Here is a 12,191-nt window from a genome sequence, read left to right as displayed (position 1 = left end):
GGGGGGGGGAGGATGGGAAGGAATGGGAAAAGGAAACAAAGGAGGAGGCTATAATGCTTGATAAGAAATGTACTCATTATCTTGCCCATGTAATTGTAACCCCTCTGTACAGTATTTTCACAATAAAAAAAAGAAAGGTAATTATAAGCATATGAGCTAATACTTTTCCTGCCAATACTGGTTTTGTATTGTAAGAACAGGATTAATAATACTAATGTGGTTGATTTTTATTAGAGTAAAATAATAACCCTGAAGAGGAAATAACATCTCACAATCAGAAGTTTTCAGAACTTAGGAATACTATTGCAGAAAGCATTAAAACTTGGGCTCAATCCCTGAGGGCTACTTCTTTATACTGACATTTCTTAGGGGGACAGAGAGATGGTGGTTGTTTAGTATATTTAAACTTTCTTCACTTTAATAAGGAAATAATAGTCCGTCTCTGTTTTATAAAGTTGCTGTAAAAATTATGACAAATTTTTTTACTTAATTTGTATTCATTAGGTAAGGTATCCTCTAAATATTAACACTGTGCAAAGTACTAAACATAGATTCATATAGTCATATTAAAGGAGTCTGTAGTAGCATTGTTTTCATTTTCTACTGGGTAACATACTGCTAATTTAGAATGCAGTATATGAGTAAACTTTGTGTCACATCAGGTATTCATTCCCTTTTGTAATCTGGCTCCATTTGAGTAGAAAAGTATGCCAAGCACTGAGTGAATCTGTCAAGCACGGAAAATTAGTAACTTTTTTTTATGGCGTTTTCATAAAGTTAAAGGCATTCTTTTAGAATTTTGAAGGTATCTTGGTAACATTGGTCACTGCTGGTTCTTTTCATTGGAAGTGATTCTTTGGTTTAGTCTTTCTCCAAGACTTGGCATTTTAGAATAACTGATTTATAATTATCTTTTATTTATAATTTCTGTTTATCACACTTTATAACTTGCGGTGAGAGCTTCTAAGAAACCTGAGGAAACTGGCTCTACTGTCTTACTGAGCCAGTTATTCTCGCCCCAAACAACTTTTTTTTTTCCGTTAATACAGTAACCATAACATTGTAAGCATTTTTTTGTTATTAAGCTACTCACATTTTGTAATGTAGTAAGTGAATATTTTTCCAAAATAAGGCATGTATTTCTATATATTGTATATATCTGCTATATATCAAGTTCCATATGTATAGCTTTCACATGACTTGTGGAAGTTTAAAAGAACAGGAATTTTAAATTTCTGTATTAACTTTTCAAGGATATGTTAATAGGTAAACCTATTTAATATCTTATCCTAGCACTTCCTCATTATTATGACAAGTACTTTATGAAAGAGTGTGGGACCAAGGGTTCTGTATGTATGTATTCATATATTTATGAATACTGTTTTAAGTACAGTGTGAAAATTATTTACATTAATCCTCACAACTTTTAACATGGTACTATATTACATGTCACTCATTTTCAAGGGGAAGGATATTGGGGAATGTAGTCTTTTTATAGCACACTTGTTAAGCTCTTATGGAATTAGATTATATGAACAATCCAGGAACCCCTGAATTCTTCACCTTCCATACAGAAAAAGATGCTGGAAACTAGTGGCTTTTCCAGAAAGGTTTTAGAAATTGAGGATTTGAGTATTTACTTAGAAAATATATTTCATTATTCTTAAAATACCATCTTACTTTCCAGATTGAGAGAGATTGCTGATATTGCTAAAAGGCAAGTTGATTTTTTGAATGCTCAGCAACAGTCCAGGGAAACGGAGGTAAAATCCCTCAGAACTCAGCTACTTGACTATCAGGTATGTGTCCTAGTGGTTCTTCACATACTGGTATAATATTCTAGTTTTGCTCTGAAGATTTGCCCACCCATGCTTCTTATTGTTAGTTTAAATCTGATTTAGATTTGAAATTTAGACGTTCTTTAATTTGAATAGTGTTCATTTAAATACTTGCAGATGCTGGCTGCGATCAAAATCAAAAACCTAAGGAGAAGTAATCAAACAGTTCTTAAAAAGGGAAAAAAACAAATCGTTTCAATAGGGATACAGGTGGACCCATTGCAACAATGAGATGTACAAGTCATTATGTCGAAAATGAACTTTACAACTGTGGTTGGGGGTGGGGAGGAGGATTGGGTGGTGGGGGAGGGAGGAGGCTGGGCAGGGAAGGGAAGGGGAAACAAAGGAGGAACCTACAATGCTTGATAAGAAATGTACTCATTATCTTGTCCATGTAATTGTAATACCTCTGTACAATATTTTCACGATTTAAAAAAAAAACAAGAAGAAAAAAAAGCAAGATTTTTATCTTGTGCTTATGTGTATCTTTTCACATATTCTAATATTTCTTGAGAATTAAAAACATACATACATTAACAACATCAGTGCTGTGCCAGTGTTACTATTAACATGTGGAAGTTAAATTTAAAAGTAATATTTCAACTGATATTTCACTAGAATTTTTAGTACGTTGATCCTAAGTTTTTATCTTATATGATTCTTTGGAAATTGCAATAAAACAAAGATAGAGTTTTTGTAGAATACATGGACCACACTACTTTGAAATTTAACTTTATAAAAGCTTCATTGGAAAAACTTGAAACACTACAAATATGTATTTCTAATGTCAGGCACAGTCTGATGAAAAGGCACTAATCGCAAAGCTGCACCAACATATTGTCGCTCTTCAAATCAGTGAGGCTGCTGCTCTTGGTAAGCTGGAGTCAGTTGCATCTAAACTTCAGAAGATGGAGACCTGCAACTTGCGCTTAGAACAGAAACTTGATGAGAAAGAACAGGCTCTCTATTATGCTCGTTTGGAGGGGAGAAACAGAGCAAAACATTTGCGGCAAACAATTCAGTCTCTGCGTAGACAGTTCAGTGGAGCTTTACCCTTGGCACAACAGGAAAAGTTCTCTAAAACAATGATTCAGCTCCAGAATGACAAACTTAAGATAATGGAAGAGATGAAGATTTCTCAGCAAGAACATAGAAATATGGAGACTAAATCCCTGGAAATGGAATTAAAATGGAAGGGTTTAGAAGAGTTAATAAGCACTTTGAAGGATGCCAGGGGAGCCCAAAAGGTAAATGTTAGCCGAAGTTCACTATTTTCAAGAATCTTTTAATAATCTTAAGTTCTTAATACGTTCTTAACAGTTCATAATTGAAAACCAAAATGTACAATTTGGGTCCGTCAGTATAATTCTTTAAGTTAGACTTTATTTAGATTCTATTTAATTTTTTACTACTAGGTCCATGTTTCTTTTAAATATGACTTTGTTTTTTTCCCTCAATTGGCAGGATTTAAATGGAAAATAATTACCTTACCTCTGAATCTTGTTCTCTAGGCTAGAAATGTTTGAGTTTTTTCAGTACTGGGGTAAACATTCACATTTTTAAAAAGTAGTACAAATGTTTCAGTAACCTGTTTATAGTAAATAACTAATAAATGGCAATAAATGAAAAAATATATTAATATCTAAACCAATAAAATTATTTTGGCAAATGTTTTATTGTCATTTCTTAATTATTTTAGAAAAGTCTATGAAAGTTGTAAATAAAGTTTGCCCATGAAGCTTTGCCAAGGGATAATTTTTTATACATTATTTTGGTTTATCCGTTAATTTTAATTTAAATCATTGTAATGGTAGTGAAATACAAAAATGCATTTACATTAATGCTTAATTTATAAATCTTAGGTAATCAATTGGCACATGAAAATAGAAGAACTTCGTCTTCAAGAACTTAAACTAAATCGAGAATTAGTCAGAGATAAAGAAGAAATAAAATATTTGAATAATATAATATCTGAATATGAGCATACAATCAATAGTCTGGAAGAAGAGATTGTTCAGCAAAACAAGGTTTCATTTTATATTTTGGTGTTTTGTGACTAAGATTTTATATAAACATAGAATATTGCATGAATAGCTATTCTAATTGAATGTAACTTACAGTATATATGGATTATAAAATAACTAGCTTTTAATTATTGAAAAATACACATTTATTTAGTTGTAACAATTGCCTACACTTTAAAGAAGCAGTATATAAACAAATGTATTAGGTAGGTTAATTTGCTTTGCTATTCTTTATTTGACTTCTGCAATTATTTGCACTCTCATTGATAAAGTAGAAAGCATCCTATGTGAAATAAAGTACAAGCTTTGTAGATAGATGAAATTCACCAAGTACTTCCTGACCTTTGTGTTTTTGTGGTTCATGCTGCTTAGATTTTCTTTTCCTAACCACTGTGTTTATAATTTCACAGCCTTAAGATCTTAAGTTAAATATTTTACCTGATTAGTATAACTTTGATCAGTTACCTGATCTAGAACTGTAAATCCTATCATAAGATTCCCTGAATAAAAATTACTTCATTTTGTTCTCCATGGTGTATGCCACTGACTGACATATTATATACTTGTTTTGTTTTTAATTTCCTGTTTCCTCCTCAATGGAATATAACTGTTCATTGCTCTGTTTGCACTACCTAGACTAGTGTCATTAGATATGTTTGGAATGGGTGGGCTGATGAATAGCTTGAGATTCTGGTTTCATATCTATTTGTCTCTGTGATGTTAGGCAAGTTAATTCACCTCTGAGTTTGTATCCTTTTTCATTAAACAAGAATAATTATACTGACTTAAAATGGTTATAATGAGGCTTAAATAAGAAAATGTATTTAAAAAATCTGCCAAATGTCTCCTCTCCGTGTGTATGTCTGACCCTTCTTGTCTTCTTTATAGTTCCATGAAGAAAGACAAATGGCCTGGGATCAAAGAGAAGTTGAACTAGAACGTCAACTAGATATCTTTGATCGTCAGCAAAATGAAATATTAAATGCTGCACAAAAGGTAGGAATGATTAATCCTGCTTGCTACCCAATAGCATGGCTTTGAGAACTCATTGAGAGAATAATTTACAAATCAAGTATAATTTTAATTGAAGTTATGCTTTTATGTTTGAAATATAAATGTGGTTTGGTCTATTTTATCAAATATTTTTAAATATTAATTTTGTTATTTTTACTGTTTGTTGCAATTGCTTTTTTAAGAACATGTTATTTCTTAATAGTTTGAAGAAGCTACAGGATCAATGCCAGATCCCAGTTTGCCACTCCCAAATCAACTTGAGATTGCACTTAGGAAAATTAAGGAGAATGTTCGAACAATTCTAGAAACTCAGGCAACTTGTAAATCATTGGAAGAGGTAATTAGAAGAGTTTACATTTTGGTTTGTGTATTTTATTGGTTATGTTTGTGTAATTTTCTAAATAATGTTTATTAATGATGCTGTAGCATAAAATTATGAATCTTTTGTCAATTGAACTCTTGGTATTCTATAATACTTCTATTAGCTGGTAATGAAAAGCAGAGGTAGACATAATCTTTATAATTTTATGAACAGTATTACCTACCTTTTAAACTTTCTAAACTTTCTTCTCCTCCTCCACTTCCTCTTCCTCTTCTTCCCCTTTTATCATCATTAGTAATATGTGTGTGTGTGTGTGTGTGTGTGTGTGTTTCTGTGCAGTAATGGGGCTTCAACTCAGTTTCATGTACTAGTTAGAAAATCTACCATAAAAATCATACCTCCGCCAGGTGCCGGTGGCTCATGTCTGTAATCCTAGCTACTCAGGAGGCTGAGATCTGAGGATCAAGGTTCAAAGCCAGCCTGGGCAGGAAAGTCCATAAGACTCTTATCTCCAGCAAACCCCCAGAAAACTAGAAGTGGTGCTGTGGCTTAAGTGGTAGAATGCTAACCTTGAGCTGAATTGCTGACTTGCTGGGGGACAGTGCCCAGGCCCAGAGTTCAAGCCCCATGACCAACCAAAGAAAACCCAGAAAACCTCTACCCCTTTATTGACTGTTATGTTTGAGGTAGAATCTTGATTCCTACCTGGGTATGCATCTGGATGCAATCCTCCTGTTTGTTTGTTTTTGCTTTCAGTTGCAGCTGGGATGGCAGACATAAACCACCTTGTTTGAAGAGTAGGTCTCTCCAACTTTTTTGCCTTGTTTGGCCTTAAATGACTATCATTTTTATCTTATCCTCCAAGTAGTTAAGATCACAGGTGTGAACCACTGGTGCCCAGCTCTCATCCTTCCTTAATATGTATATATATATATATATATATATATATATATATATATACACATAATTCAGTGTATACTGTGTTAAACAGGTTTCAGTTCATTCATTTTTATGACCGTCTAAATGAGAAGGTAAACTAGAAATCAGTTACTGTAAATACTGAATTTGATTAACAGGTTATGAAATCAGTTTTCATTTTTTAAATTTACCCAGAAAATAGTGTAAACTGGATATTATTTCCAGTTTAAAAATTAACAGTGAGTACATTCAAAGCAATTTTTCTGTAAAATTAATTTTAATTAGAGAAACCTAGAGTTTCCTCAGAAAATGTAAAATTTATAGTTGATGCAATTAAGTTACTTGATTTAAAATATCTGCCTTAAACTTACTGAAGAGTAAAAACATTTTTCTACTTTTTTTACTTTTTAACGTTCAGATTTTATAATAGCAATTCATTGACTTGAAAGCTAAAATTCTAGTTTCATGTTCTGCTGACATTTATGGATTAGTTTTCTGGTGCTGTAGTAGTCAAGGGACTGAAGTGAAATGAGTGATTTACTACATTTTGTTCTAAATCTAGTACCACTATTCATTTCTAATTTTAAGCTGTAGGATCTAAATAAAGAGGCTTAATTAAATCTCCTTTTCAGCATAGCAGTGAAGTTTTAAGTAATTGATAACTAAAATATTCATGCAGATATCCTGGCTGACCCATAAAAATAGTCAATGTAATCTTCTTGTCAAATAATTATTATAAATATGTGAAAGATACAACTCCTGTTTTGTTTATAACTAATATAACTAAAACTCAGATAGCACACTTTAATCATTTATTATGGTTTAACTACAGAAGCTAAAAGAAAAAGAATCTGCTTTACGGTTAGCAGAGCAAAATATTCTGTCAAGAGACAAGGTAATCAATGAACTGAGGCTTCGGTTGCCTGCCACTGCAGAACGGGAAAAACTTATAGCTGAACTAGGAAGAAAAGAAATGGATCCAAAATCTCATCACACAATGAAAATTGCTCACCAAACTATTGCAAACATGCAAGCCCGGTTAAATCAGAAGGAGGAAGTATTAAAGAAATACCAGCATCTTCTAGAAAAGGCCAGAGAGGTATTATATTATGTTTTGCTATTTTATTGTCATGTTTTTAGGCAAATTTTATAGTGTACTAAAGTGGTTGTTTGTTGCTTTCAAATGATTCTATTTAGGAACTGTAGCTTTCACATGATTGATTATAGATCCGTCAATAAAACTGGCAGTTTGTATATGTCTTACCTTTCTTTTGTGGATCAGACTAAAGTAGGATAGGTGAAAACATGTTATTTTAAAAATAACATAGAATTTACATGTAAGGAGAGAGCCAATAGTTAAAATATCACACTGGTGAACACTGGAGGTCAGATTTACGAGAATTGTGGAAATATATCTATGTTTTTCAAGTTAAAATTTGATAGATCCAAATTTTTCTAATATGAGTAAACTATGATCTCAGCTAGGTTTGTCACCATGAACTTGTGCTGGGAGAGATATTTATTCATCTACATACATGAACGAATATATTGTTTGCTCCATATCTCAAAAGTTTTAAAAGGCTAAAGGCAATAAAATAATCTTGGGATGTGTGAATATTGAATCACAATTTAAAATGCAGTTTGGGTTTTTTATAAAATAGGAACAAAGAGAAATTGTAAAGAAACATGAAGAAGACCTTCATATTCTTCATCATAAATTGGAACTGCAGGCTGATAGTTCACTCAGCAAATTCAAACAAACAGCTCAGGTAAGATTTTGAAAACTGTTTGATACTTTATTGAGTTTTTAGATCACACAATTTAAAATTTACATCACTTCAGACTAGAAGTCACCTCACCTTTTTTGTCAGAATAATCTTTGAAAACACAGCTTTGATAATTCTTCCTTTTAGATTCAAATCCTTGAGAAGCTCAGTACTACTCCCTAGATCTTGTTTCTTCTCCTTTTCTATGTACTGAAAGCCTCCTGTAATCAGCCCTCAATGTTTTCACATTCTGCTCATTATGAGTGTATTGTTTTCCATCTGTATTCAGCCCCTTTTGGTCACTGTTTTCTATAGTAGTGAAATGACTATATGTCTTAACAGGTAATATTAGGATCCTTGAGCCTTACATTAAGCTTTGAGCCTTCAATTAGCCAAAACAAATTGTAAAATGGAATTTTCTTATATAAAACAACATTTCTTGTTCCTCTACTACATGCACACCCTTTGCTAAATACTGAGAATAATAAAAGTAATGTCTGTATTCTGTCTTCATTAAGCCTCATTTTCCTCTTAAGTTTTAAATGGTATGTTGTGATCATTTGGGAGGCTAAATTCGAATTTAGAAAAAGAATGCCATTGAATTAAAAATACCCAGAACTAATACATTAATATTTCCTAGGATTTAATAATGACTAATATATTCATATCTCATAGACTTTAATAAAACAGTCACCTACTCCAGTCCCTACAAACAAGCATTTTATTCGTCTGGCTGAGATGGAGCAGACAGTTGCAGAACAAGATGACTCTCTGTCCTCACTTTTAACCAAGCTAAAGAAAGTATCAAAAGATTTAGAGAGACAAAAAGAAATCACTGAATTAAAAATAAAAGAATTTGAAGGTATCAAATTACGGTAAGTGTTAAAAAATGTATTTTAAAGATAAGCAAATTGAGCCAGCTACCAGTGGCTCATGCCTGTAATACTAGCTACTCAGCAGGCTGAGCTCTATAGAGCTACTAGGGAAGCTGAGATCTGAGGATCACGATTCAAAGCCAGCGTGGACAAAAAAGTCCCCATGAGACTCATATCCAGTTAACTACTCAAAAAAGCCAGATGTGGCACTGTGGCTCAAGTAGTAGAAGGCTAGCCTCAGGGACAGCACCCAGGCCCTGAGTTCAAGCCCCAGGGCTGGAAGGTGTGGGGGGAAGATAAGTAAATTGTATGTTATCATCCAGATAAACTTCAGTGCCTGCTGTGTCTGGCACCTGATACATATTTTCTCATCTCATTTAGGACACAGGTTGTGTTCTGATAGGAAAAGAAGCCTTAGGAAGTCACTGTGAGAGAGTAATGGAAAGCCACAGTTTGAAACTAGGCAGTTTGACTCAAGCAAATCAAGAACCCCATTTTGAACCTCTGACTGTCAATTTCATCCTCTATAAAGCAGAAATGTTAGTATTTACTCTGGTAAATACTTCAGAGTGCTCATACGGATCACCAAGTTGTTGCTTGGAAATTGTAATATCATATGTAAATAAAAAGTGTACACACACACACACACACACACACACACACACACACACCCCAAAAGAATGGCACCAGTAAGTAGAAGCACTTCTGGTATCCCACCTGAGCAGAAAAGTATGAGACCCCAAACCAAGAACTGGACCCTATTATCTTGACTACAGCAGGAAACCTAACTTGCATGGGATATGTTCAGGATGTCTCTGGGCACAAAGCAAGAGCCTATCCCAGAAATAACCAACAAAAAATGGGCCTGAACTTAGGCTCAGCAGTAAGAGTACCTGTTTAAGACCCTGAGTTCATATCACAATACAGTACCACCGAGTCCCTGACTTCAAATCCCAATACAGTACCACTAAATGAAAAAAAGATAATAGGCTCAATAAGGGTTTGTTAAGTAGAAAGTAATTTGTTTTTAATTACATTGACAATAGTGTTCAAGGCACTCTCCACATTGTAGATAATAAACACTTAACCACTTTATCAGAACATAGATTTATAATCATATATTAAGTTTTTGGTCATATAGTTTCTTTTTGTGCTCTACCAGGATATAAACTCGAGCCTTATGGTCACTCAGCTATCTTGCTCAACTGATAGTCTACCACTTGAGTCATTCCTCCAGCCCATCTTTTATTTCAGGCATGAACCAATGGCTCCATGTGGTCATGCAGTTTTGAATCAATGTAGAGCCATGTTTTGGGGCTTTGATTTTCCTGGCTGAGAAACATGAGGAAGTTATCCTACTTAACTGACAGTTCCATTTGTCTTCTGAAACCTTTATTGGACCTGATGTTTACACACCTATCCAAATGTCTCTGACAAAATTAACACATATTTGTTAATGTGTAAAGAATTACCTTTCTGTAAAAGGGAATTAGCAACAGCATATGAATTGTTTCTAAAACTAGTTATACTTTTGTAACTAATTTCTGAGTATAGAAAATATTGAAATACCTGTATCTGTAAAGGTTTTGTCAAGTATGTAATACTTAAAGCAGCTATTGTGTATTTTTATAAGGTTTATCCAAGTATTAATTGCAGCAAGAAATCTGGTAAATGAATATGTTTCTTTATGTCAGGCTCCAAGAAAACCATGCAGATGAGGTGAAAAAAGTGAAAGCAGAAGTGGAGGATTTACGGTGTCTTCTGGCCCAGTCACAAAAGGAATCACAGAATTTAAAGTGTGAACTTCAGACTCAAAAGGAAGCAAATTCAAGAGCTCCAACAACTACAATGAGAAATCTAGTAGACCGGTTAAAGAGCCAATTAGCCCTAAAAGAAAAACAACAAAAAGTAAGTTCACAACAGAAAGTTATCAACAGTTAGAAAAAGAAATAAGATTTATGCACTTAATGAAAAATAAGTCTGTGACTTGGTTGTTGCTGGCTTACATCTGTAATCCTAGCTACTTAGAAGGCTGAGATATAAAAGGTCCAGGTTCAAAGCCAGCCTATACAAAAAGGCCAACAGACTTGATCTAAAAATAAACAACAGAAACTCTAGGCTTCCATATAAGACTCAAGTCAGAGTACCAGCTGTACAAGCAAGCTGAGCAAGCCAAGCAAATGTGAGGCTGTCCCTGACTTCACATCCCAATACTGGCCAAGATAGTAGTAATATAATTGTGTGAGCTTTATCACATAATAAATAGGACATTTACTTTTTTTTTTCCAGTACTGGGGATTGTACTCAGAGGCTGGCAGTCTATCACTTAAGCCACACTTCCAACCAGTTTTTTTGTTTTTGTTTTTGTTTTTGCTGGTATTTCTAAGATAGGTCTTACAAACTTTTCTGCTTGGCTAGCCTCCTTAATCCTCACTCTCTCAGTCTCAGTACCAATACAGGCATGAGCCATTGGCATCCAACTTACTTTTCTGCCACTAATGATTTGTAGATTGTTGGTAGGAAATGTGAGGGAATCTTACATTATTTATTCTTTCCTTCTGGATTTTCTGCTATAGATAATGTTTTGAACCATTGAATAATACTGACTGATTTGACAATTATAAGAGGGAGATTGAGATTAGTTAGTAAATGGAGAACTTGAAGAAGAGGACAACGATATGACTTTGTGGAAAAGAGATAGCTAGTAGATTATCTGTTTTTTTAAGGGTTTGTTCATTTAGCTTAGTTTTGATAATACTGAAATTTCTTAGAAAGTATAATTTTTAGTCTTAGCTCATGATTTTACTGATAAGTATTTTAAAATAGTATTCCTAACTTGCCTAATTTCAGATGGTTTCACATGGATGGATATAAAGTGAATAATTTATTAATATTTAAAGTTGGGTATTTGAAAACTTGGTTTTATAATATAAAACACTTGATTTAATGCTTGGTTCTCATAATTGTTGCCAAGATTTTGAAATCTGAATTTTAAAATCTCAATTTTGAAAGAATTGAGCATAATTAATTCAGTAAATTTATTTGAAAAAGTACAGTTGATCAAACGTGTAGTTTAGGAAGATATTAGAAAGTAAAGTTTGTTTTTACTTGTATGTTGGTCATATAGCATTTCAATTTTCTTTGAAAATTTTTAATATATGTTGCAATTTTTAGGCTCTTAGTCGAGCGCTTTTGGAACTCCGGGCAGAAATGACAGCAGCAGCTGAAGAACGTATTGTTGCTATAACTTCCCAAAAAGAGGCTAATCTCAATGTTCAACAAATTGTGGATCGACATACCAGAGAGCTAAAGGTGAACATCAAAACATATATTAGGGCCGGGCGCTGGTGGCTCACGCCTGTAATCCTAGCTACTCAGGAGGCTGAGATCTGAGGATCGCGGTTCAAAGCCAGCCCGGGCAGGAGAGACCGTGA

General features: G+C 33.6%; 1 protein-coding gene across 1 annotated transcript in view; it reads left to right on the top strand.

Moving 5' to 3' along the window:
* Positions 1-12,191, top strand: part of Cep290 (centrosomal protein 290kDa) — a 77,668-nt gene that overhangs the window by 39,902 nt on the left and 25,575 nt on the right. The window contains exons 29-39 of the mRNA XM_013018821.1: positions 505-509; positions 1,688-1,799; positions 2,630-3,085; positions 3,701-3,865; positions 4,751-4,858; positions 5,079-5,213; positions 6,949-7,215; positions 7,778-7,885; positions 8,558-8,757; positions 10,452-10,665; positions 11,932-12,069. Coding sequence (XP_012874275.1) covers positions 505-509; positions 1,688-1,799; positions 2,630-3,085; positions 3,701-3,865; positions 4,751-4,858; positions 5,079-5,213; positions 6,949-7,215; positions 7,778-7,885; positions 8,558-8,757; positions 10,452-10,665; positions 11,932-12,069 — 1,908 coding nt within the window. The remainder of the gene's footprint in view (positions 1-504; positions 510-1,687; positions 1,800-2,629; positions 3,086-3,700; positions 3,866-4,750; positions 4,859-5,078; positions 5,214-6,948; positions 7,216-7,777; positions 7,886-8,557; positions 8,758-10,451; positions 10,666-11,931; positions 12,070-12,191) is intronic.

Source organism: Dipodomys ordii, unplaced genomic scaffold, assembly GCF_000151885.1.
Source record: "Dipodomys ordii isolate 6190 unplaced genomic scaffold, Dord_2.0 Scaffold3, whole genome shotgun sequence".
NCBI classification, from domain to species: Eukaryota; Metazoa; Chordata; class Mammalia; order Rodentia; family Heteromyidae; genus Dipodomys; species Dipodomys ordii.
Note: the sequence above shows the minus strand (reverse complement) of the source record. Positions and strands in the feature narration are given on the sequence as shown.